The following is a 27,050-nucleotide window of genomic DNA, read 5'->3' as shown; positions in this document are numbered from 1 at the left end:
AAAAAAATATACAAATATTATTAACATGTTTTCTAGCATGAATTTTTTAAAAAAATATTTTTAAAACATAAAAACAAAGAAGACATGGATATTCCTTCCCTTTATATTCGATAGATTGCAACACCAAGCCAATTTGACAAAACAAAAGTCACGTGGATAACTCTTAGCTCATATTAACTCCTAATACCATCTGGCATAGTTATTAAACCTGATTCGGGGTTAGACTCGGTCAAATGATCGAGTTTCGGGTTTCATGGGTTAACCCAGAAACTTTTTTTAAAAAAATTAAAGTTTTAATGTTTTATATGAAAAAATCCATGTAAATATAGGTTATACATATTGTAAATAATGAAGTTTAAAAAGAATATTTTTAAAAGTTTTTTATCCCACATTAAAAAGATATCATGTTAAGCTTTCAAGTTAAAGTATTAAAAAAAAAAAACATTATTCCACATTGAAAAAACATAACTTTTTTCTTGAGAATATAGAGTATATATACTAATGGGTTTCAAATCTCATATTGAAAAAAACATAGCTTTTTTCTTGGGAATATACCACATTAAAAAAAATATTATATTATCCTTTTAAGTTGAAGTATTTAAACCAAAATATTTTCTATTCTACATTGAAAAAACATAATTTTTTTTTTGAAACATAGAGTATATATACTGATGGATTTCAAATCTTATATTTGAAAAAAAAAAAAAAAAAAAAAAGAGACACCAGGTCTTGCCCGGGTCTCATTTGGATCGCCCGTGTCACAGGTTGATCAGGTTTGACCGGATCGTTATACTAACCGATCTTTTAACAAACCAAGACCGGTCAGATCGACCGAGTCCTAGATCAACAATCATGCCTATTTGAATTTATTAACTATGCCATTTGGCCCTTACACCCACTATCATCTTCGTCTCTCATCGATATCCATTTAGATGTAGTTGTTGCCTGTTGGTGCTATCCAATGCTTCCAGATGAAACATTTAAATAAATTCTTAAACATGATTTAGAGAGTTTTTTAAGCCATCGAAGCCTTCCCTCACGCGCTTAAAGTTCAACTCACGCCTTCACTGCCGACGTATTTATGAGACGAGGAAGTCAAATTAAAGAAGTTTATAGGAAAGGAAAGGACAAGATTGAAATCTTCGTCAGGTCTGTGTTCTAACAGTACCCAACTGGGGATCATTGAAAAGCTGCAATGAATTGAAAGCAGTTGTTGAGGAACTGCTAAGAATATTTAGCAATGATGATCTTTTTCTGTGTCAATTTCATCAACGACGGCCGCTAATATTTGTGCAACTCTTGTGTACAATTTATCAATTTTTCATAGAAAACCATATGCACATGTTTCTTATTTTCCTAACTGAGTAACCCTCCACCTTTGCATCTCAAGTGTACAACAATGTATCAAAAAAAAACTCTAAACCTTAGCTAAAAAGAAAAAGGTTCATCTGTGGTCAAAACTCCTCCGGTATCGGCTCCAACGCCAGAGTCCACTGCCTATAATTCACCAACCGGTAACTGGTACAGCTCGTATCATTTCCTTCCAAGACCTTAACCCCACTCTCTGATCCCTTCTCCTCCCTCAAGTCCACGGCCATATCAGGCAAAACCTTAGCACCACTTCTCTTCTTGCTCGACCTTTTCGCACAAGCAGCTATGGTAGACTCAATGATTTCCAACTCCGATGCAGAAATTTTACTGTTTACCTTGCTTAAAGGAACTGACAGGTATACCTTTCCAGGCAGAAGCTCATCGTCAGCTCGCATGGCTATTATACGACTCCTTTGCTTCAGCTCATCTACTGGAGCGATGACATGGCCAGGTTCTTCAAGCATGAGCTCTGCAGCTTTTACTGGGAGACTTACTTGCCTTAAGTTTCCCTGAGAGTTTATAAGTTTTGCAGCCTTAGGTTTTCTTGAGAGGGTAGCAACAGCACAGCAAGAAGTGTAGTTTCCCATATTATTTCAAGTTTGATCAGCTTGCAAGAACAGCTAGCGCTAGCAATTGTGTTGGTGTTTTTTTCTGGTTAATTTCTAATGTCATTGGACAGGGGGGAAGGAGCCTATATATATATATATATATATAGAGAGAGAGAGAGAGAGAGAGAGAGAAGAGTGGAGAAGGGAGGAGGAGTCAAGTAAGAGAGTGGACGGTCAAAAGAGTGTAAAAGTAGAGTATTATGTGTTGACGGGAGTTGTGGGGAACAGAGAGAAAGAGGCTGCCCAGCTGGCAGGTGGAACAAAAACACGCATTTGTTTTTCTATTTTGGTCATTATTTAGGCGTGAAAATGGTGCAGATTTTTGTCCTTTGTTTTTGTTTCGGCCTTGTGCGAAGAAGCCACATGGCACCACTAGAATTATTACCAAAGAGAAGAAAGAAAAGTCCTCCTTGTAATTACCACATAAATTATTGAAAAATGATATTCAAACTTCAACGTTAACTTATAAATACTGACTTTGCATTGCACCCTGAAAGCATCCTCGATGCAAAATATTATTTTGAAAAGCTAAATTGATAAAATAGTATTTTGAATAATATAAATATAATTTTTTTAATTATATCTATTCCAATAAAAAAAATCATTTGAAGAGTTATTTATATTACAGTGGAAGAAACAAGTGTTTTATTATTTTTTAATAAGTTTGATATTATTTTTTTTTTCATATAGCTATATTTAATTGGTTTATTTTTTTTAGTGGCCCCACTTTGTTGGTTTTGGCTCTTTAAAGAGATATGTACAAATAGTATTTGTGGGAGAGAAAATGCATTTTAACATTTTGTTTGGTTTTCCCTTTGAAGTGTGTAAAACAAGCAAAAGAAAAGCTAAAATATTAGTTTTTTATTTTTTGGCTTTCCATTTAGCTTCTCCATTAAAGATGCTCTAAACCACGTCACTGGTTAGCTTAAACTTTTTTTAAAAAAAAAATGATATGTAAGGTATTGCAAATATATTTTTAAAAAATATAAAAAACACTACGGCTTGATTTATAGCCCTGAGTGGTTAAATAAGCTAGCTTCTTCGAATTTCAAGTGTTTGAGATTAAAAAAGTTGAAATTGTCTTCGTTTGATTTTGGTCCATTTGAAATTAGATTTGATGGGGTTATGTCCATTAAATAATGGATTTTTTTGAAAACACGTCAGATTATTAGACCAAAAATGCTAAGGTATAAAATCAAGGGAAAAAAAAAGCAACTACAAAAAAGGATTCAAAATAAAAAATTAAAATTAAAATAATAAGGATAAAAATCAAAATAAAAAAAATAAATTAAAAGGCAACCACAAATTCTTTTTATTGGAGGGTAAAATTGAAAAGAAAAATAAATTTAATAAAATAATAATAAAACCATAAGAATAAAAACCAAATTAAAAAAGAATAAGCTCCACTAATAATAAATTGTCCAACCATCGCTAACACATATCGCATTAACAATAAGAGAATGCAGCGGTGTTTACAACAACATGAAAAATGTATTTTTTACTACTAGAAGGCACTACACGCACTACCTAGAAAGCATATGCACCTCCTTTGCATGCGTAAGATGCTTTTTCCATTACAATAATAATTCACCTTTAGTAAAAGATGAAATTGCTTCTTAGGAGTATGTTAATAACAAAAAAAAAAAACTAGTAAAAAGATCAAAAGGCCCTTGGATATATGGTTTATTTTTTTTATTTCAAGGATAAATTTGTTATTTTATTGTATTTAAAAAATAAAAAGATAAAAATACCCCTCTTTACTGATTTTAATTTTTATTTATTTAGAGAAAGTAATTAGATCATTTCACCATATTTATTAAAAAAAAAAAAACTCAAAAGAAATGTACCATCGATCAAACCTTTAATAACTAATGGGTCATGTAAAAAGAAATACCCCTAATACCAAGGCCTTTGTTTTTTTATAGAAAGGGAAAAAAAATCACACTATTATAGTAAATAGTGAATTTTTTATGTGTACAGTGAAAATGCCTATAATTTTAGTGTTTTTGTTTACTAGATAGTTGTCTATGCTCTACTATGAGCCAGGTTAAAATCTTTTTAAACATAAAAAAAATATATACAAATATTATTAACATGTTTTTTATTGTGAATTTTTTAAATTATATTTTTAAAAACAAAGAAGCTGAAATGACATGGATATTCCTTCCCTTCATATATGATAGATTGCAGCAAGGTTGACAAAACAAAATTCATGTGGATAACTCTTAGCTAATATTTACTTTTAATACCATCTGGTATGGTTATTATATCTAGTTTGGGGGTTGATCCTATTAAGAAATTGGATTTCAGGTTTTATAGGTCAATTCAAATCAATCTGAAAAAATTAAAAAAAAAATTAAAGTTTTAATATTTTATATAAAAAAATTAAGAAAAAAATCCATGTAAATATAGGTTATACATATTATAAATAATGAAGTTTAAAAGAATATTTTAAAAAGTTTTTTATCCCACATTAAAAAGATATTATGTTAAGTTTTTAAATTTAAATATTTAAATAAAAAAAAAGTTTTTTATCCCACATTAAAAAAATATAATTTTTTTCTTGGAAACATAAAGTATATATACTATGGTTTTTAAATCCCACATTGAAAAAACATAGTTTTTTTCTTGGGTTTACTAACGATGGGTTTCAAATTCCACATTAAAAAAATATTATGTTATCCTTTTAAGTTAAAGTATTTAAACCAAAAGGTTTTTTATTTCACATGAAAAAAAAATTCATGGGAACATATAGTATGTATATTAATGGGTTTTAAATCTCATATTTGAAAAAAAAAAAAAAAAAAAAAAAGACATCGAATCTCATCAGGGTCTCACCCAGGTCACCCAGATCACAGGTTGATCGAGTTTAATTGAGTCGTTGAACCAATCAATTTTTTAACAAATTCAAATTAGTTAGGTTAATCGGGTTCTACCTGCTACGCCAGCTCGATTGTAATACCTCTTCTATCTGGCCCTTACACCCACTGTCGTCTTCTTCTCTCATCCATATCCATTTAGATGTGTAGTTGTTGCCAGTTGGCGCTATCCAATGCTTCAAGACCCTGGCTCAGTCAACTCTGCCAGGTTGGCTGACAACATTTTCAATCCAAGGAACTTACAACACGACGTGGCAGCGTATGAAATTGGAGAAAATTTCCACATCGGAAGAGGTGCACTTCACGCTTAACAAAGGTGAGCGGGTCTGATGAGGTGCGTTAAGATTCGGTTTAATGGCATCTTTCATCCCTCAACAATTTCAGTTTTGGCACATTGGGCCTATTTATTCTAAGAAACGCAATCAGGTCCTTGTACTATTGTCGACCTTGTATAAATCTGATATGTTTAATCCTTGATTCACATGGATAATTCCATTAACTAGTCATTCAGAGGCTTCTCAGAATTGTGACATGTGGCTCACTAAATTAAGTTTTAACGAAGAAATTTGAAATAACACCTCTTTTGAAATTATACATGCATATAATTGTGACATGAGGCATAACAACGCTTTGTCTCTTTTAAAAAAAATTGATTTTTTTTTTAACATGTTTTTTTATTTTTTTAAAATAACATCTCTTTTCTTTTTTATTTTGTTTATAAACCTCTTTTAAATAATATTTATTTTTTAGTTATTTTCTATGTATTTAATTTTTTAAAAAATTATTCTAATTTATCCATAATTTTTATGTATATATAATTTTTTTTTATTAAAAAAAAACAATTAACCCATAACATAGCAATAGTCAAATAGCTAATATTTTACACATTAAAGAAGTTTATAGGAAAAGAAAGGACAAGATTGAAATCTTCGTCAGGTCTGTGTTCTAACAGTACCCAACTGGGGATCATTGAAAAGCTGCAATGAATTGAAAGCAGTTGTTGAGGAACTGCTAAGAATATTTAGCAATGATGATCTTTTTCTGTGTCAATTTCATCAACGACGGCCGCTAATATTTGTGCAACTCTTGTGTACAATTTATCAATTTTTCATAGAAAACCATATGCACATGTTTCTTATTTTCCTAACTGAGTAACCCTCCACCTTTGCATCTCAAGTGTACAACAATGTATCAAAAAAAAACTCTAAACCTTAGCTAAAAAGAAAAAAGGTTCATCTGTGGTCAAAACTCCTCCAGTATCGGCTCCAACGCCAGAGTCCACTGCCTGTAATTCACTAACCGGTAACTGGTAGAGCTCGTATCATTTCCTTCCAAGACCTTAACCCCACTCTCTGATCCCTTCTCCTCCCTCAAGTCCACGGCCATATCAGGCAAAACCTTAGCACCACTTCTCTTCTTGCTCGACCTTTTCGCACAAGCAGCTATGGTAGACTCAATGATTTCCAACTCCGATGCAGAAATTTTACAGTTTACCTTGCCTAAAGGAACTGACAGGTATACCTTTCCAGGCAGAAGCTCATCGTCAGCTCGCATGGCTATTGTACGACTCCTTTGCTTCAGCTCATCTACTGGAGCGATGACATGGCCAGGTTCTTCAAGCATGAGCTCTGCAGCTTTTACTGGGAGAGTTACTTGCCTTAAGTTTCCCTGAGAATTTATAAGTTTTGCAGCCTTAGGTTTTCTTGAGAGGGTACCAACAGAACAGCAAGAAGTGTAGTTTCCCATATTATTTCAAGTTTGATCAGCTTGCAAGAACAGCTAGCGCTAGCAATTGTGTTGGTGTTTCTTTCTGGTTAATTTCTTAGGTCATTGGATAGGGGGGAAGGAGCCTATATATATATATATAGAGAGAGAGAGAGAGAGAGAAGAAGAGTGGAGAAGGGAGGAGGAGTCAAGTAAAAGAGTGGACGGTCAAAAGAGTGTAAAAGAAGAGTATTATGTGTTGACTGGAGTTGTGGGGAACAGAGAGAAAGAGGCTGCCCAGCTGGAAGCTGGAACAAAAACACGCATTTGTTTTTCTATTTTGGTCATTATTTAGGCTTGAAAATGGTGCTGATTTTTGTCCTTTGTTTTTGTTTCGGCCTTGTGCGAAGAAGCCACATGGCACCACTAGAATTATTACCAAAGAGAAGAAAGAAAAACTACAAAAAAGATACAATATAAAAATTAAAAGACAGGGATAAAAAAATGTTGTTAATATTTTAATCAATTTCAATTAAAACGGAAGATTTTTGAGTTATGCCCTTCTATGGCCAATGTTTTAAACTAAATACGGTTGAAGTTGATCTTTATGTAAACCATTTGATTAAGTGAATTAAAGTGTGATCTGATTAATTTGAAATTCAATTTAACTTAAAAAATTATTAAATCAACAATATTCTAACATTGTTTTTTAAATATTTAGATAATAATATTTTAGATAAATATGAATTAACTCGTAAAACATGTGATCTGATTGAATTTAACAATTTTATTTTTTTAATATTTTTTATTTAATTACACAATAATAAAAATAGACACGCATAGGAAAGTGATGGAGTAAATATTTTTTTTTTAAGAAAACAAAAGGCATTATCCTATTATTAAAACAATAAATGTTTTTGAATAGAAAAGGCTGACATTGTACATAAAAATTCATATGAAAAACAATTATTGATACATATGTAATATTTATCTCTCCCTCTCAGCTATAAGATGTGTGTACTTAAAATTATTCAAGAAGGGACTTAATCTTGATTAATACATAAGTTAATCAAAGGATAGTTTTATTCTCAAATAAAAAAAATACTATACACATTCACGATTTCCTGTATACAATTGTGTTAAAAAAATAATACATCCAAGTGCTTGTTAGAGTGAATGGAAATTTATGCAAGTTAAAAACTCTTAAATCAAAAGTTTTGCCTGTTAAAAATCCATTTAAAATAAAGTTGTGTCATCTGAAATATAATTGTGTCCCTTTAAAAAAAGGATGTATTTTTTTTATTAACTGTATAAAATTTCATGTTTACATATAGTTGTGCCATTGAATCTCCTATTTAAATTCTGTTTAAATTTCTACAAATTTAAGTATATTTTATATTTGATAGAGGATCATCACTATTAAACTTACCTTTTTATTCACATTAAAAATTTATATGCTCTATGTTTTTATATTATGTTTTAAAATTTAGTAACACAAGAACATATCTTAAGATCAATCATTATAAGGTATACTAATACCATGTACTTGTTTATCTTTTATTTAATTTTTATTCATCTTGTTTTATCTTTTCTTTTTTTTTATCTTAGTATTAGAGCATTCTTTTTATCTTCTATTTACATTTTGTTTATCTTTTCAGAGATAAAATTGACACAACTTTATAGCCAAACTCACATCCAATGCTCTTGGATCCAGTATTACAGCCAGACTCACTTAAACTTAAATCATGTAAGTTTAATATTATTGTTAATATTATAAATATTATTCTTGGGTCAAGCGTTGCAGCTAGACTCAAGGCTTTTGGGTATATCTTTATAGAAAGACCTAACACTCTTCAATCTTAGCCTTTTTTTATATATTTTTTATGCAAGAAAAAAAAAGTAACCTGTAATGTATGTCATCCCCCCCTTTTCTTTTCCTTTTTAAGCCTTTTAACTGTGAACTGCACGGTGCAATCCACAGTGAAAAAGTTTATGCTTTTAGTTTGTTTTTTTTTTGTCTATAGTTTCTTAATATTATATTTTTTCTGTTTAATTATCAAGCTTTCATGACATAGAACCCATGTTTGATGGTTTAACCTAGTTGATTTATTTTTTTTTCTTTTTTCTTCATTAGTTTTTTTTCTTCCTGTAGGTTTTTTTCTCTTTGCCTTTTCCTTTTCAATTAATCTTTTTCTTTAAATTTAGTTCATTAATATTAAATCTTTTTTCTATTTAGTTATCACACTTTCATGACACAAATCACAGTTTTGATGGGTTAACTTGATTTGACGAGTTCACCCAATTGATTCAGATTTATTTTTTCTCATTAGTTTTTTTTTTTCAATTTCTTCTTTTAATATTGTATGCGATCCACAGTTAAAAAGCTAATACCTTTAATTGTTTTTTTTCTTCTTATGTCTTTCATTATAGATTGCCACAGTGCAGTCCATGGTGAAAAGGCTAATGCCTTTTTCTTCTTCTTCTTCTTTTTTTTTTTAGTTAATTTTTTTATTTAGTTTTTTTGATATTAAATGTTTTTTCTATTTAGTTATCAAACTTTCATGGACACGGATTTTAGGTTTTGACGGGTTAACCCAGTTAATTTAGATTTTTTTTTCTTTTTCTTCATTAGTTTTTTTTCTTCTTATAAGTTTTTTTTTATGTTATTTTTTTTAATTAATTTTTTTTATTTAATTTAGTTCATTAATATGAAATTTTTTTTCTATTTAGTTATTGGTTGATGCATTTTTTTCTATTTAGTTCTCTTAGGTTTGGCTAATTAAAGAATTTTTTTTTCTTTTGTTTGTTTTTATGCCTTTGATTGTGCAATCCACAGTGAAAAGACTGATGTCTTTTATTTGTCCTGGTTTTTTTTTTTCTTTTTAATTAATTTTTTTCATTTAATTTAGTTTGTTAATGTTTAATTTTTTTTTTCTATTCAGTTATCAAACTTTCATAACACGGATTCCAGGTTTTGACAAGTTAGCCCAATTAATTCTGAGTAACCCATCAATTTTTTTTCTATTTAGTTATCAAATTTTCATAACACGAATTCAAGGTTTGATAAGTTAACCAGCTTTGAAGGGTTAGCACAATTAATTCATATTTTTTTTTTCTTTTTTTTCATTAGTTTTTTTTTTTTAATTTATCTATTTAATTATCACACTTTTTATGACACAACCTTGCAGCCAGACCTACATCTAGGGCTATTGGTTTGGTATTGTAGCCAAACCCACTTAAACTTGGATCGTGCAAGTTTAATGTTATTATTAATATTATAAATATTACTTTTAGGTCAAACGTTACAGCCAAACCTAAGACTTTTGGGTATAACTTTGCAGAAAGACCAAACACTTTTAAATCTTATTTTTTTTTATATTTTTTTTATAAAAATAATTAATTCGCAGTATCAGGGGGGTCATATAATTAGTAAAATACTATAACAATTTATAGTGTCTCGGTATATATATTTTGATTTCCCCCATTAGCTTTAGGTCATTTTTTTTCAGTGATTGCAATTTAACATTTTATTTTAATTTTTCAAAAAAACATGTTTCATCGTAGAAAAATCAAGTGGTGAGCTCATTTTGCAACATCTATTTTTGAACAATATCTCTGCGATAAAGTGCCGGCGAATTTGCTAGTACAAAACACGGAGTGCATGACGTTATGGTATCCCGCGTAGAAGCTGTGTGCACCTAGGAATGAATTGATTTTTTTTTTTTTAACTACCATTTAATTATTTTTTTAATCCTTGCAGTATCTATTCTCATAATCTTACAAAACATCGAGCAGATATACACACGTATACAAAAGTTCTTCAGCTTTAGCTTTTCGTTAGCATATTCCCTTAATTAATCAAGTCTGCCCACCTTTCCAAATGCTTCTGTTTGGAAGATTTATTTATTTAGACTGCATATTGGGACCGAGAAAGTAATGTCAAATCTTATATTTGGAATAGAGATGATCTATTATTATTATTATTATTATTATTTAAAAAAATACGAGTACAATAATTGAAAGAATATTTCAGCCCTGAATAAATCTATTTTATTGAGTAAAATGTTTTTTCTCTTTGAAACGATGAGGACGAGGACAGATAGAGCAGAGAGACACGAGGAGCACAGCAGCAACCAGCAGAAAACACCTCCACCAGCAAGATAAAAGAAAGAAAACGAAAAAGAATAAGATCTGATGGGCTTGAAAATCACAGGATACAGCGTTTGTGCTGTAACAAGTGAATCTGTGCGTGGACTTGTTATTGTCTCATCGACTTTTCTTTTTTGTCCCATTTCTGCAGGACACATTTCAGTACAAAAGGAAAAGGAAAAAACCTTTATTACAGTCCAAATCCAAAGGGCGAAGGGAGGGTATCTTGTCTTTCTTTTTTGGACCCCGCAGTATACAGCAAGAAGAATTCTCGAATATAAAACACACACAAAAAGAAAATAATAATTAAAAAAAAAGTTTTATCAAATTAATTCGAACATGTACAAGCAGTAGGAATTCTTAAACATTGGAAGAGGGATGCCTCCCATTGTAGAAGGACCTCTCTTCATTCCATATTTGAAGTTTCACTCTCTAGAAGTTCTCTCCAAGTCATTTTGTCAAGTTGTTCTGATGCGTGAAGCTGTGGGTTCTTATTAAAGAATAATCACGTCGAGTGTTTAGCCTTTTGCGTGAAGCGATGGCAACTTGCAGAGGATTAGCAAACAAACTTAGGGTTCTTACCGAGACGTGCATGAGATCATAGTACCCTGCTGCATGTTTGATCTGTGATGTTCCTTTCTTTTGCAATAATTCACGAGAGAACTATTCTTTCTTTATAATATTTGTGCTCGCCAGCTACATAAATAGTAATAGATGGGTTTTGCTAAAGGTTTTTTTAGGAGTATTGAACATTTATGGGGTTGGAGATAACTTATAATTAAAATCTTTGTGTATTTTTTTTATTAAAAATTCACATTTTATTTTATTAGATGTGAATAAATATTATTGGTGTTCAAATTTCAGTACTATGAAATTAATTTTCTGAAAGAACAAAATTCATGTACAAGTTCAACCTTTAATATATTAGATACAAAACAAAATTCAGGTACAGCTTCTTCCTTTTTCAATTTCAATTATACCCACTAAGAATAAAGTATTTTTTGATTTATTTTTAATGTTGTAAAAAAAATAATAGCAGTACTGGGCTGCACTTGAACCTGTCCTTCCTCACATAGTCCTTCACCATATGAGATGGTCTGAGTTTGCGGTAAGACAACGACATCCTTAATGACAAAACTACCCCCGTCAACACTCCCTTCTCACTCCTTGTCCTTCTCGTCCTCCCCCGTACAGGTCTGTCAATACTCTACCAAAAAGACAGTAATGCCCCCACACTCTTCACTTGGACTTTCTTCCTCTCAAAAGAATCTATCAGATTTGTTTGAATAGTGAATATAAACAAATACCTTTTGTTTTATAAGATTTCTAGTCCAATATATTTTTTTAGCAAAATATAAGTTTTGATTTAAGGTTAAGGACATTTAATTTCTAAGTCTCTCTCTTATTTTATCTATTTATTTTACATGAAAATATTTGATTTATATTTTTTGTGTAATAGGGATTTTATTAAAATCACAATAAATAATTTTATATAACAAGATTTGATTTAAATGGAAATTGTTAGTCTATTCCAACAATTTACAAGGCGAATTTGGTCCTTTCGAAGTAGAGCAGACAGAATAAAAAACCCTTTTTAAGAAAGACCCGCGAGGCTAATACCGTAATATGAACAACCTTCCTCCTCAATCAATCGACAGTCGACGACCCTCCTACTCTTCAACTATCTAAACAACAAACCACCACCATTTATATTTCTGTTAACGGTTAATGCTTAGCCTCAAAAACCTCCCCTTCCTTGTATAAAAACGTCACCATTTCTCCTCTCCCTTCAAAACCCCAAAGCAAGCCATACCCAAAGATCACAGCTTTTTAAGCTTCAAAATCTCTTACCATGAAGATACAAAAAACCTCACAAACCAACGCCAACAACTTCTTCGATCTCTTGTCTGAAGAGATTATTTTTACCATCTTAGACTTCACTAACACAAACCCTTTTGACAGAAAGTCTTTTTCTTTAGTTTGCAAGTCATTTTACATTGCAGAATCAAAACACCGGAAAAATCTTAAACCTTTACGACAAGAACACCTTCCAAGAATTCTTAACAGATACCCAAATGTTAGCCATCTTGATCTTTCTTTGTGTCTACGACTAAATAACAGTTCTTTGACAGTTATATCAAATATTTGCAAAGATTCATTGAATTCTATTGATCTTTCTAGGTCAAGGTCCTTTTCTTATAATGGGTTGATGAGTTTGGCTTTGAATTGTAAGAATTTGGTGAGTATTGACTTGTCTAATGCGACTGAGTTGAGAGATGCGGCGGCGGCTGCGGTGGCGGAGGCTAAGAATTTGGAGAGGTTGTGGTTGGTGAGGTGCAAGTTGATTACTGATACCGGAATTGGATGTATTGCTGTTGGTTGCAAGAAGTTGAGGTTGATTAGCTTGAAATGGTGCATAGGTGTTAGTGATTTAGGGGTTGGTTTAATTGCTGTTAAGTGTAAAGAGATTAGAAGTTTGGATCTCTCTTACTTGCAGGTAAGTTAATTACTTTTGGTTTGATGTTAATTTGTTTCCTTGTGTTTTTGTTTCATTTTTATTTAAATGTTTTATATGGGAACGGATTTACTTTGTTGCTGTATTAAGCCTTGAATTAAGCTAGTATAGGTTAATTTGTTTGCTGGGACCATCAAGTTGGAAATTTTCGCATTTTTCCTTCGTATTTATTTTATAACTTTTGTTGTGTTTTAAGATGTTAATCGGTTTGAATAAACTCTGGAAATATTCTTCCTACATGTTTATGTTTCCATTTAAGAAATCCTGGCTTCTAATTTTTGTAATTAGCCGAAATGAAAGTTTGCGAAGCGTCATCTAATTGAAAGTTTTCGATGAACTTATATACTCGCATCACTGTTTTCCTGCTGTGCAGATTACAAATAAATGTTTACCAGCCATTTTGAAACTACAATATCTTGAATCTATAGCTCTAGAAGGATGCTTTGGTATTGATGACGATAGCCTTGCTGCCCTCAAACACGGCTGCAAGTCGCTGAAGGTATATTGATTTGCGAATCATCAAATTTTATGCTCGCAGATGACAAATATAATATAATGTTTGTGGGTAACTGTAAAATATACACTATTTTTGCACTTGACTGAATGAAAGTCCACTTCAATTGCACACCAAAGTAATATGTCTGACAAATTAATTTAAATCTTCCTTTCGCAGGCACTCAACATGTCAAGTTGCCAGAACATCAGTCATGTTGGCTTATCATCCTTAACAGGTGGTGCTGGAGGCCTACGGCAAGCCTTCGCATATGGCTCTCCTGTAATTTTTTTCACTTTGTTCTTTTTGTAATATTTGAACAGTTTTTCTCTGATCCCCGCGCTTACAAATGTCTTGTTGGCATTGTTTCAGGTCACTCTAGCTCTGGCTAATAGTTTGAGAAGTCTTGCCATATTGCAATCTGTCAAGCTAGATGGTTGTCCTGTTACCTCTGCTGGATTAAAAGCTATTGGAAATTGGTGCATATCACTAGGCGAGCTGAGCTTGAGTAAATGTTTAGGAGTGACAGATGAAGGTCTCTCTTCTCTTGTAACAAAGCACAAAGACTTGAAGAAGCTAGATATAACATGCTGTAGGAAGATAACTGATGTTTCTATTGCCTACATCACAAGTTCATGCACGAATCTCACTTCCCTCAGAATGGAGTCATGTACCTTAGTTCCTAGTGAAGCATTTGTCTTTATTGGACAGCAATGTCAGTTTCTTGAAGAGCTTGACTTAACAGATAATGAGATTGATGACAAAGGTTTTTCCTTTGCACTCACACTTTGTATGTAAGAAGTACTTGTATAATAAACTAGCATACTTATGCTCATTTTATATGCAGGTCTGAAGTCCATTTCCAAATGTTCTAAACTCTCGAGCTTAAAGATAGGAATTTGCCTAAACATAAGTGACAAGGGACTTTCACACATAGGCATGAAGTGCTCAAAACTTGCCGAGCTTGATTTGTACAGGTATTTAGTTGCAATCCTTGAATTTTTTCCCTCATTCTCATTCTCTTAGGCAGATCAGCCTATGTTTTGTTACTATTTGCCTTGGTTCTAGTCAATGGAATGAAAGTAATTGAAATATGAGCAATCAGTGATTTATGATGAGCTGATTGTAGTTTCATTTATTCAGGTCTGCTGGAATAACAGATTTGGGCACTCTCGCAATCTGTCAAGGTTGCTCCGGTCTTGAGATGATAAATATGTCATATTGTATCGACGTTACTGATAGTTCCTTATTAGCACTATCAAAATGCTCAAGGTTAAACACATTTGAAAGTCGAGGGTGCCCTCTTATCACTTCTTTAGGTCTTGCAGCCATTGCTGCGGGGTGTAAGCAGCTCAATAAGCTAGACATAAAGAAGTGTCACAACATTGGTGATGCTGCAATGCTTCAGCTTGCTCACTTTTCTCAGAACCTCAGACAGGTATTTTCCCTTTGGCTGTTTGGCCTCCATTGTCTCACTTGTTTGCCAAAACAACACCTTGAGAACAAGAACTGACATAGGTGGTTACGGTCTATTCTTTTCTTTGCAGATTACTTTATCGTATAGCTCAGTTACAGATGTGGGGCTATTGGCTCTTGCCAGCATCAGCTGTCTGCAAAGCATGACAGTCCTGCACTTGAAGGGCTTGACTCCAAGTGGATTGTCAGCTGCCTTGTTGGCATGCGGAGGATTAACAAAAGTGAAGCTCCACGTATCTTTTAAATCGTTGCTTCCACAGCCTCTTTTTGAACATTTGGAAGCACGTTGTTGTGTGTTTGAGTGGAGAGATAAAGAGTTTCAGGTATCTCCTTAATTCATGACGAGTTGGCTCAATATGTCCATAAACTATATCTGATTAGCCTAATCTGATATTATCTGTCATGATCACAAAGGTACCTCAATGTGTTCTAGTACTATACGATAATATTTGTGCACATGCATGCATTCTTCTACCCTTTTTAGATTCCCAGAACTGTAAAATTTTGATATTCCCATCAACCACCGTTTTTAAAGTCCAAAGCATATACAGATTCCAACCCCCCTCTTTTGGTGAATTAAGCAAAGCATATGTAGATAATTGTCATTCACCTAACACATTTAGTGATTTGGAACTCTTGAAGATTAATGTTCTGGTTGTTATGATTGACAGGCTGAATTAGATCCAAAGTGCTACAAGTTACAGTGGGAAGACATGGCTCAGTAGAGACAGCAAAAGCTGTGGTCATTGGGGACGACAAGTTTTCTTGCCAGCAAATGGTAGATTCCAAGCTGAGAGGAAGACGAAGGTTGTCCTTGATGTATAGCCGGTGTGAATTCCGGTCATGTTCAAGGTTTGATGCAGCTAGTGATCATGTTTAAGCCTTTCTTTCCTAATTGTATTATACAAGAAAAGGTAAGATCAGGAAGGCCTGATGGTCTTTTAGCTGGACAGCTTGGGAGCAAGCGGTGACTTGTACACACATAAGCATGGAACCAAACAAAATAAAATGCTTTACTTAAGTTTTCTATTAAGCTCGCATGACAAGTTCAAAAAACAATATCATAATAATATTATTTTAACGAATGATATATTCATTATGAATATGACTCAGCTTAAAATTTAAATTACGAGTAACTTGAATTAATTAAAATGAAATCATTTGAGATTTTATTTTTAAAAAAAAAAATAATTTTATTAAAAAAAACTAAAATCAAACTGAGTTTTAACACCAGTTAATCCATCAGATTACCTGTATTCAACCATGTCAATCCAGCTTGCGCCAACTCTCTAGATCGAGCTGGATTTTATTATACTAATTCATAGTTTCGACATCCAAGAGCGGTGATAAATTCTTGGCCCACTCCTGAAAATCCAAAAAGAGGCTTCCAATAGCCCATATAGGAATTCATGGGCCTTGGAATAGCAAAAGCCTCTTTTTTAAAATAATAATAAATAAAAAAAACGTGAAGAGGATTAACAAAGGCTTAGAGTGTTGAAATATTACATTTCAAATGGACATTTCATTTTTTATATTCACATAAATTTGAAGAGATCCATTAAATCTAATGTTTAAAATATCTTTATAAATAGAACTCATCAAACATAAATATATTACTTTTTTGAAGAATTAGTGAAGAACCTCAGAATCTAAAACTACAAACCCAAAGAAGATTCTTCTTCTCTTTTCTCAAAAAAGCAGCTTAATTTCTCTCATCTCCGACTGAACAAACTCCAAACCTGGGTTGTTTGCAACAAAATTAATAGTTTTATATAGCCATAATGCAAGGGTCAATTCTTCAGTAGGGACATGGTCAACTCTTCCCTTTCAATGCGTCACCACTTTTATTCCAATAAACAATATTGTTTGACAAAGTCAAACATCTTTTGGAATTGGATAAGTAAAATTGCCTCCTTGCTAAGGCGTGTGTTTGTTGCTTTTGAAAATTTTTGAATTTTTTTATATTTTTAATGATAATTTTAATGTCTTAATATTAAAAATAAATTTTAAAAAATAAAAAATTATTATTTTAATATATTTTTAAATAAAAATATTTTTAAAAACAACCATTATCATAATGAAACATATTATCTTTTTATATTTCCATGAAACAACATGAGACGTCACTATAGCTTTTACCGATTGAATCATCGATGGAATCATTCCATCGGTATACATGTTGGTAAGTCTAATGGTGACTGTGTCACGTCACTGTATGGAGATCCTGGTTTGAATCTCTTAGTCATTTTATTGGTAAATTCATCTGAAAAAAATCTTTGTCATTATATCATTATAAACTTTTTAAAAAAAACTATATAATTTATCGGTGATATAATCGATATACTGACGAATATATTTTATTAATATATATTGACTGCATCACGAAAACGGGTATTGTCTATTCATATATGCAAACAAAAATAAAGACGGATTGATTTCCGTAGATAATTCTATTAGTTTTCATTCATTTTCTAGTAGTGCTCCCTGGCTATTCCCTGCTGCATAAATGATTCGTGGTCGGGTGGGGGGCAAAAATAAAGAAAAGAAAAAGGTTCAAATAATGTCGGAAAGGTCCCACCGGAAGACGAGCCCAGGTCGCTGGATTCAAAGTTCAGAGTGCTAACCACCAGCTACACCATGGAACCTGTATGCGAGCTGCTTCTCTCATACAATCTATATTAATATAAATCTCACACAAGAGTGAAATTGAGAAATGGTCAAACTTGATGCCCCGAGCTGCTCGCTCACAGCTTGACAAACTTGAGAGAGTAAAAATATTAAGCTTCTTTTCTTCACGGCGAAAAGGTTTTCTGGCAATTAGTATTTTAGTAACATAGCTGACTCAACGAGCTTAGTAGTCAAAAAATTGAGTGCACAGCATCATATCCTTCTTCACAGTTGTTTATTTTAAAATTACAAGAAAAAAATATTTATTTGAAGAAATCAAAGAATATTTTAAAATTAGAAAGAGAATATATGATATTAAGGATAAAGTTAGTAGTCTAGACTTAGAGTTTTGATATTTGAAATCGCCATTCTCAGGAATAAAAAAATCAATCACCCTTAACTTGTATTCTTGCTATGGAACCATGGTCCATGTTTTCCTTTCTGTTATATCTTTTACGAAATGATAATTGTTGGCTTTATAAGGGGGCAAGCCACCTAATAGTTTTTAAATAATAGGTAAATACACTTGTAAGGCACTAACAATGAAACCAATTTTAAATAATAAAAATAACTTGTAAATTTGCCTTCCATTCTTTCAACAACAATGCTAAATACACCTTTAATTATGCTTCCTTGACTTTATCAAACCTTTAAATAGAACTGATGGTTCAGTACTTTTTACACTTCATGAAAAATCAAATTATGAGTCTCTAAATCACTGGTCAAAAAGGAAAGTGAAAATTTATTTATAAACATGTGGGGCTTTCGTTCATACCTAACATCTCTAGGTTTAGTTGAATATCGGGCTGATATAACATGGGTCTAACATACTTCCAAACTCAATATCCTTAGAGCTAGTTACATGTTAAGCCTAATTGGACATGAGTCTGGTGAGTTGTCAAACCTAATGTCCTTCAACGTGGCTACAAGTCAAACTCAAAGGAGTATAGGTCTAGCGAGTTACTAGACTCAATGTCCCTAGATCTAAATACATGTCAAGTCCAAGTTAATATGGCATTGACAGCCTATTAAACCAAGTGCTCTTGGGCTTAGCCACATGTCGAGCCCAATAAGGATGCAGGTATTGCGAGCTGCCACACCTAATAATCTTGGGCTCGGCTGCATGTCGAGCCCGAGTGAAGATGGGTCTAGAAAGCTCACATGACCCATATCCACTTAAGTTTGACATCGCACCAAGTCAAAGTAAGTATGAGTCTGACAAGCTGTCAAACCCAACGTTCTTGAGTTTAGTTACATGTCGAGCTCAATTAGGCATGGGTCTATTGACCTCCTCAAACCAATTGACATTGGGCTTAGCTATGTGTCGAGCCTAATTGGACATGAGTCTGGAAACTTTCTCGACTCATTGACCTTGTGCTTGGTTGCATGTCAAGTCCAATTAAACATGAGTATAATGTCCTGCCAAACCCAATATCTTTAGACTCGGCTACATGCCAAATACAAAGGACTGAAGGCCTAAATATCATTATATGCTCTTGTTTGCTTATTCTAATGACATTTAATATAAAATATTAATAATAAGGATATTCATCTCTCATCCCCCCTTTTAATATTAATATAAGAGATATTTCATCTCACATTAATAGTTGTGTGTAAAAAATAGTTAGCATTCATTAATGCTATTAATGCAAAATTACACTTTAATTTATCCTTTGCAAAAAAAGATAAAACTCAAGGGTTTAAATACCATTATAATCACATAAGTAAAAGATTCACAATACTTATTCTCTACAAAAATACATTTTTAATTTCAGAGCATTTATTGTATCAAAATTAAAAATAAACACTTTCATTCTTAACCATAAATGTTTATTCTCTAATTTATTATAATAATTTATTTAAAGATCACTAACTTTATTATTTGAGAGTTCTCAAATCTCACCCAAAAAAAATTATTTTGCATGTTACAAGCTTTTTACAACAAGCTACAAATTTCATAAACAATACAAAATAGACTATTTTGATAGAAGATATGATTAACCCATAATCCAACAACTAAACCATCTATTCCTAAGCATTTTAAATTTTGGAAGATCATCAAGAACTTATTAATTAATTTAATATGAACAAATGTAATTTTCTTACATTTATGAAAAGATCAATGGAAATTCTTGAAATAAGGGGTTAATAGATCTTTACTAAGAACTTATAAATTTACCTTCCTTTCTTGAACTTATATTAATTCAAATGCAACTTTCTTAGATTTATGAGAACTGCCTTCTATTTTTTTGAAATTCATGTAGAACTTTTTTTTAAAAAAAAAAACTCATCCTAATATTTGAATTTGATACTTTAAATTTCTTTCCCAAATCAATACTCAAAATCATTTCATCTTATTTTCACTTACATATCGTAGTCACTAGAGTCTCAATGTAAGAATTTTAAAAACACAATTACTTGTTAGCTGGATTTATCTTTGTTAATCATCTCATGCAATTCGCACACATCCTAGATATTTATTGATGAAGTATCAATTTTTATTTTTTTATTTTTTTTTTGTAGACGTGGATGAACAAGATCCAGGAGGACAGAAGCCCCCAACAACCCATAAAGGGAGGGGTGAAGCGATTGATGATGCTGCTCTAAATTGAGCAAATCGGATGCAAGATAGGTGGCTAACCATGCAACCTCCAGGCAAGTAATTAATCACAGTGGCTGAGTTTTGAAGCCGCCATTTTCAATGTGGGACAAGTCCAGTCAAAGCTCGTGGCCTTGACCCAAAAATATTTTTCCACGGTCAAACTTTGCTTTTAGCCTCTCAGAACTCAGAAGAAGCATAGAGAGAGAGAGAGAGAGAGAGAGAGAGATCATCATACCTCATCGACATTTGTGCTAACATCCAACCCTTTATATCTTCCATTACAACCCCCTTAAAAAACTCCTCTGAATCTCTCAAATTTCATGGCATCTTCAGCTTCTGCAAGCATAACTGCTACTATAAATTCTCCATCTAACCTCTCTCTCCCAACCCAAATCATGACTTTCTCTTCTCCTTCTCTTACTGATCTTGTTTCTGGTAATAACAAATATATGGACAACCTAAGCTGGGGACTTTATGACCATGGAACTAATGATAGAAATGGAACTGAAATCCCAAACTTCAAGTCATTTCAACCTCCTTCACTCCCTCTCTTCCTCCCCCAGTCTCTCCTTCTTCTTACTGGGCCATTCCTCCTCGTTTAAGCCCAACTGAGCTCTTGGAATCACCTGTACTCTTCCCTACTTCCTATGTAAGTTCTTGGACTGAATTGTACTCGCGTGGACATGTTTCTTACGGTGATAAATGGGTTTGCCTCCTTTTTTCTTTTTAGTGTCTTATTTATGTCATGTTTTTTCAGGCTCTTGCATCTCCAACAAGTGGGTCTTTTGCTGGTCAAACCTTCAACTGGAGAAGTAATTCTAATGACAATCAGCGAGGTGTTAGCGGAGAAGAGAAAGACTGCAGTGATTTCTCTTTCCAAACCCAAACAAGACCTCCGACAATTTCATCATCATCCTTGTTTCAATCTTCTTCAAACAGTGTTGTAGTGGTACTTTTCTCTACACATCATTCACAGTTTCATGGATATTTGGTATTGCGGTAGTAGTTGTGGTTACGGTTTAAAAATGTTGTTTTATAAAAAGTATTTTTAGTTGAGGTTGGTTTGAAAAAATAGATGTTTGATTAAAACTGTGGTTAAAATTGAAGGTTGAAAAAAAAATAGTTTAATGTGTTTGGTTAAAAATGCTTTTTGAAATTAAGATTATAAAATAATTTTAAAAAATATATATTACTATTGATGGTTTTAAATTTAAATATTGTAAAATTAATTATTCCTATTACATCATGAAAAAAATAATATTTTATATAAAATATTTTTTATTATTCCATTAAATATTTATAATTCCATTACATACAAAATTCATCCGATAAAAACTATAGTTTTTATAATTTTTTGAGTGTGTAATAAAATTAGATAAAATATTATCAGATATAAAATTAATATTATTGTGCGAGTAAATTTAATTCACTCTATATTAGTTTTTCAAGAAAAAAATATTGTTCACATCGCGAATGAATTTAATTCTCTAAACTAGTTTTTTTTTTTAAAAAAAAAATAAACAAAACAGTGAACAGTGCTAGTGAATTGCACTGTTCACGTGAACAATGCAATGTGAACAGTGAATTGCACTGTTCGTTAGTTTTTACAGGCTACAGTGCATGAAAAGCAGGTTTTTTATGCTTTTCATTTTCAGTGTTTTAAACGCAAAAAACACATGGGCTCCATGCACAATAAATCAAGTTTTTTTTATTATTAAACGGTTGCTGATTGTGTTTTAAATAAAACACAGCCGAGTAGTCAACATTTGACCCTTTTAATTGTTATTGAAAATTATTAATGCAATTGTAAAATTCAAAATAATTGCAAGAAAACTTCCTGATTTATAACCCCCCCCCCCAAAAAAAAAAAAAAAAAACACTAAACTTGAGTTTGTAGTAAATTTCATTTGCTTCTTGAGGGACAAAACCTTCGTTTCTTTCCTATTTGTCTGGTTGGCCTGGACAAATATAACAAGTATTTATAGACAAAAATCTCTTGTTTATTCCTGTGCGTGTGTCAGAACAAAATTAGGTCCATCGCTTTATGGGATCCTGAGAATTTTAGTATCGTTCATCTATCGAATTATTTCATAACCTGCTGTGATTCCACTTTGACAGGAGAAATCACTGAAGAGGAAACATGAAGAATGGAATTTTAACCAGTCGAAGCAAACTGACTTTTCATTAGATCAGAAAACAGGAGTGAAATCAGAATCTGCACCAGTTCAGAGTTTCTCCTCAGAATTGGTTCCGCTACAACAAGCAAACATGCAAAACAGCACTGCTCCTCAACCGAGTTACAACCAATACAATCAAGCAGGTCATTATATGAGGGAGAATGGAAGGTCAGAGGATGGATACAAGTGGAGAAAATATGGACAAAAACAACTTAAAGGAAGTGAGAATCCGAGGAGTTACTATAAGTGCACATATCCGAATTGCACAACGAAGAAAAAAGTGGAGAGTTCTTTGGATGGACAGATTACTGAAATAGTTTATAAAGGAAGTCACAACCATTCCAAGCCTCAGTCCACTAGAAGATCATCCTCTCAATCAGTTTATCCTTCTGGAGGTGCCAACTCTGATATCTCTTATCAATCAGGAGCACCAATGGAGTCTGGCATGATGCAGGAGGACTCTTCGATTTCACTTGGGGAGGATGATGTTGACCATAGCTCACCGATTAGCAATTCTGGAGGAGAGGACAACGAAAACGAACCTGATGCCAAAAGATGGTAAGCCAGGAAAAGATTGTCTTTCATGGCCTTACTTTTGTTCTTGAGATTAAATTGGATAGTGAGCTTAATCATGTTATTTTGTGAATTTACAGGCCGGGACAGAACGAAAATGAGAGTATTTTAGGTGGTGGAAGCAAACCTGTTAGAGAATCTAGAATTGTGGTTCAAACAACAAGTGACATTGACATACTTGATGACGGCTATAGATGGCGAAAATACGGGCAGAAAGTCGTCAGGGGAAATCCAAATCCAAGGTAAATTAGTGCTTGCCCTTCATCCAAGTTTTGATGCAAAGGGATCGTTTGCCCTTAATTGTGGTCATCACTTGGTTTCTTAATTGTTACAATTTTCTGATAAGCAGGAGCTACTACAAATGTACATCTGCTGGTTGTCCTGTAAGAAAACATGTAGAGCGAGCATCACATGATTTGAGAGCTGTGATTACAACTTACGAAGGAAAACACAACCATGATGTTCCGGCCGCCAGGGGCAGGGGCAATGTGAACAAAGCTCCATCCAATGCTAACAGCACTGCCAATGCTCCGATCCCTATAAGGCCTTCTGTCATGGCCGGTCATTCTAACCAGACAAGCTATCATCCAAACTCCCTTAACATCACAAGATCATTGCCAACATCAGGGAGTCAAGCACCATTTACCCTACAAATGTTACAGAGTCAGGGGAGTTTTGGATACTGAGGTTCTGGAAAGCAGACCAGCACCTACATGAATCAAACACAATACTCTGAGGGTGTCTTCCCTAAAGACAAGGACGAGCCAAGAATAAGTCATTTTTTTTATTGCTTCCTGAGCTAAAAAGGACTTTTAACTTTTGAAAAGATAGCAACAGAAAAAACATTTTCAATTAGATATGTTTGTGTTACTGTATATTGATATAGATTTAGTGCATTTTTTAATTTGTTTTGGGGGCCCCTTGAAGCTCAGCAGACTACTCCCATGTATCATTGTTTAAGGTTATTTAAGTAGAAAGCTAAATGTTCTTTTTTTTTATGCAGTCTCATTTAACCATGGACTTTAAAAGTTCCTCTGCTACCAGATTATGCCCCCTCCTGAACCCTCTGTAAATCTTGGGTCAACCTTCTATTTCTTTGCTTGCTATAATCGTGGAATTGGTCCTTCAATAATTGATCAGTAATTTATCATTTGCTCATAATGAGCCAAGGACTCGAAAACACGAAATGCTTTTTCTCTGGACAGCTTTTCCAAAACAGAACCATGAATGCAGCTCATAAAATAATAAATATGAAGGGTAAAATAATAGATCCCTCTCCTGTATTAGATACAAACAAATTAAACAAGGGCTTCAGCGCACGCTTTTCTCTATTCAACACAGAGATTTACTCAGCAGTTGATGTGCCGTGAATGATTCGAAAATCGGCAACAATGATTTTAATGAAAATGGATGAAGGATGGGTCTGGTTGTGTTGTCTTTCTTTTGGTATTTAGGCTGGATTGTAGTGATTTAAGGTAAATAAGATGGAGGATAGACTAGAATAATACTTTGATAAGTCGATCTGGACGCCACACTCTTTGTGATTGAAGAGTGATAAGTCAGGTAGGGTTCTTCACAAAACAAATTTGGAAGAACAACTCTTAATTCTCTGAATTAAATTTTCAAATCTTGGCCATAAGTGTTTATTACATATTCTGATATATATTTTTATCTTTGGAACATTCCTTCAAAGTTAGGTGAATTCAACATGACAGAAGTCAAGCCTAAAAACTAGACTTTTAATAAAGTAAGTAGACAAATTTAACTAATACATGTTTTTTTTTTACATTTCTAAAACCTAAGCAGACCAAATTTAAAACAGCTATAACTTTTGACACAAAAGTCCAATGCAATCATGGTTGGACAATTTAGAAAGATCACGTTTTGAACTTGAATTTTACCTACATAAATCTTGCTTTCACATGCATTGGATGACTTTAAATTCGGGTTCAAATCCATCTACTATTTTGACCGTAAACAACATCAATTCCTTCACTTGCATTATCAATTCAAATACAAGTAGCCCAGCATGAAAAGAACCATTAAGGACTTTTCACATCTCCAAGTTTCAATTGTAGGCAAATAAGCACCCTTGAATCAATTTCAAACTGATTGCTAATTTTTAACTCCGACGCAGCTTCAATCATTGCAATTTGATTTGTCATGGCCCGTTGTAGTTGTTTTGCTCTCGCTCTTGTTATTGGACCATCTACATCCTTTTGCATATTAGATTCAGCTTTACGAGATGGATTATAATTCTCATGATGCACATCAGCAGTACATTAAGTAGTTCACCTATGAAACAATCAACATATACAAAGAATCACAAACCAAGAGACAGAAATTTAAATGTGAGTTTGAGTTGATAGTTTATATCCTGAAATAAGAGCTGATATAGCCAGTGATATGAATGCAAGGAATCCCATACTAATGGCAGCTGCTGAGGAATCTGTAAATATGTTATCTGCTCCTTCTCTCATCCTATTTGTCAAGAGAACTGCTGAAGACACCGACAGGTCGGCCAAAATCTGCAACCTCACTACACAGGAACCAAAGCATTTAACTACATTGAGTTGCAGTTCCCAGATAAGGATACTACAGATTGAGAAGCTTCTGCACTGGTCGGATAGATTCTACAAAAGGATGAATGGTGGCCCCACCATCCATGTGCAGACCATTGAATAGTTTTGAAGGAAGGACAGAGGGCTTGAAAATAAAGTAGGGATCAATTTAGCTCAGTAAAATAACTTGAGGGTACGATGCCGGTTCAGACTGGAAGCTTCTCCAATCCCATAATGCACGAAATAATTTGATGATGAAATGGCAATATATGAAAAGTGATTCTGGTTTTTCTCTCAACAAAACTTTCCTCGCCGTCCAATCAAGGGTTACTGCAAAACTGTCAAGGATTTGCAAGTTACATCTATAATTTCGAAGTTGACTCCGAGAAACAAATCAAACCATATATTACAAATAAAGTTCTACATGAAGAAAAATCTAGGGAATGAGACAGCTGTGGAAAACTAATAGCAAGGCCTTCCTTAATTTGACTCCAGAGTTTATTCAAGGATAGTAGTTGATGAAAATTCTCTCTAATTCTCACAAATTTCGCCGGATTTGATTGAACATTGTTCTCAGCTCCAAATGGATTATATAACTTATCAATTCTGAAATCTGAATTTGTCAATACTAATTTATCCCCGCTCTACTTGGTAATAATGAGAAATGGTTCGTGTGGAAAGACTCTAATGTTCTTTAAACGCCTGTGTTAAGTTTTTTGAGTTGAGAGACAAAAATATCATTATATTATTTCAATATTTTTTAGTGCGCATCTAAAATACATGGAGTTTCTTTTAATATTGTTGGATACTCGTAGCATATCACTCTCCTACTCATATAAAATATATAATTTGTGAGTAAATATCATGGTCAGTTTACTTTCGTGTGTGGTAGCAATACATGGAGATTATTTTTGCTTCAGCAGCTATGCAGATAATACTTGTGTGTTATGGCATTAACATCAAAACCCCTATTAAAAGGAAAATATAGGCCAGGCCAACACGCACAAAAATCCTGAGCAAGCCCATTCATTCCAGATTGTTTGGACCAGGTGGGTCAAAGAGCCCGTTCTAATAACAGTTGCAAGAGATCATTTTTCTCAATGCTTTCATTTACTCCATTAAACTTATTGTTATTAAACATAATTTAACATGTTAAACCTGAAATTTATTATTTATATTTTTTTTATCTAACTCAAGTTTTAAATTAAATTGTATAGAAATTATACTAGTGTGACTCAATTGATTTGATGAATTAAAAAAAACTCAGACAACTAC

At 32.9% G+C, this 27,050-nt stretch overlaps 3 protein-coding genes and 1 pseudogene across 4 annotated transcripts; 2 read left to right on the top strand and 2 right to left on the bottom strand.

The window, feature by feature from the left end:
- Positions 1-1,241: 1,241 nt before the first annotated feature.
- On the bottom strand, positions 1,242-2,066 carry LOC118048154 (uncharacterized). The gene has a single exon (XM_035057732.2). It carries the CDS (start codon positions 1,956-1,958, stop codon positions 1,455-1,457), a length of 504 nt encoding a protein of 167 aa, XP_034913623.1. The 5' UTR covers positions 1,959-2,066; the 3' UTR covers positions 1,242-1,454.
- Positions 2,067-5,886: 3,820 nt separating this feature from the next.
- LOC118048155 (uncharacterized) lies at positions 5,887-6,710 on the bottom strand. The gene has a single exon (XM_035057733.2). It carries the CDS (start codon positions 6,602-6,604, stop codon positions 6,101-6,103), a length of 504 nt encoding a protein of 167 aa, XP_034913624.1. The 5' UTR covers positions 6,605-6,710; the 3' UTR covers positions 5,887-6,100.
- A 5,635-nt stretch (positions 6,711-12,345) lies between these two features.
- LOC118048156 (F-box/LRR-repeat protein 3) lies at positions 12,346-16,222 on the top strand. Of its 2 annotated transcripts, XM_073409761.1 has the most exons (9): positions 12,652-12,788; positions 12,893-13,208; positions 13,600-13,725; positions 13,900-14,001; positions 14,092-14,485; positions 14,567-14,696; positions 14,863-15,157; positions 15,267-15,518; positions 15,867-16,222. In XM_073409761.1, coding segments are annotated over exons 1-9 (1,671 nt in total). In that variant the 5' UTR covers positions 12,652-12,786; the 3' UTR covers positions 15,921-16,222. The 2 variants fall into 2 exon arrangements, with proteins under 2 accessions (XP_034913625.1, XP_073265862.1); XM_035057734.2 differs by having other exon boundaries at positions 12,346-13,208.
- A 4,442-nt stretch (positions 16,223-20,664) lies between these two features.
- Positions 20,665-24,210, top strand: LOC118048157 (WRKY transcription factor WRKY24-like; annotated as a pseudogene).
- The last annotated feature ends 2,840 nt before the right edge of the window (positions 24,211-27,050 follow it).

This window comes from Populus alba, chromosome 6, assembly GCF_005239225.2.
Source record: "Populus alba chromosome 6, ASM523922v2, whole genome shotgun sequence".
Taxonomy (NCBI): domain Eukaryota; kingdom Viridiplantae; phylum Streptophyta; class Magnoliopsida; order Malpighiales; family Salicaceae; genus Populus; species Populus alba.
This window is presented reverse-complemented; position numbering and strand designations above follow the sequence as displayed.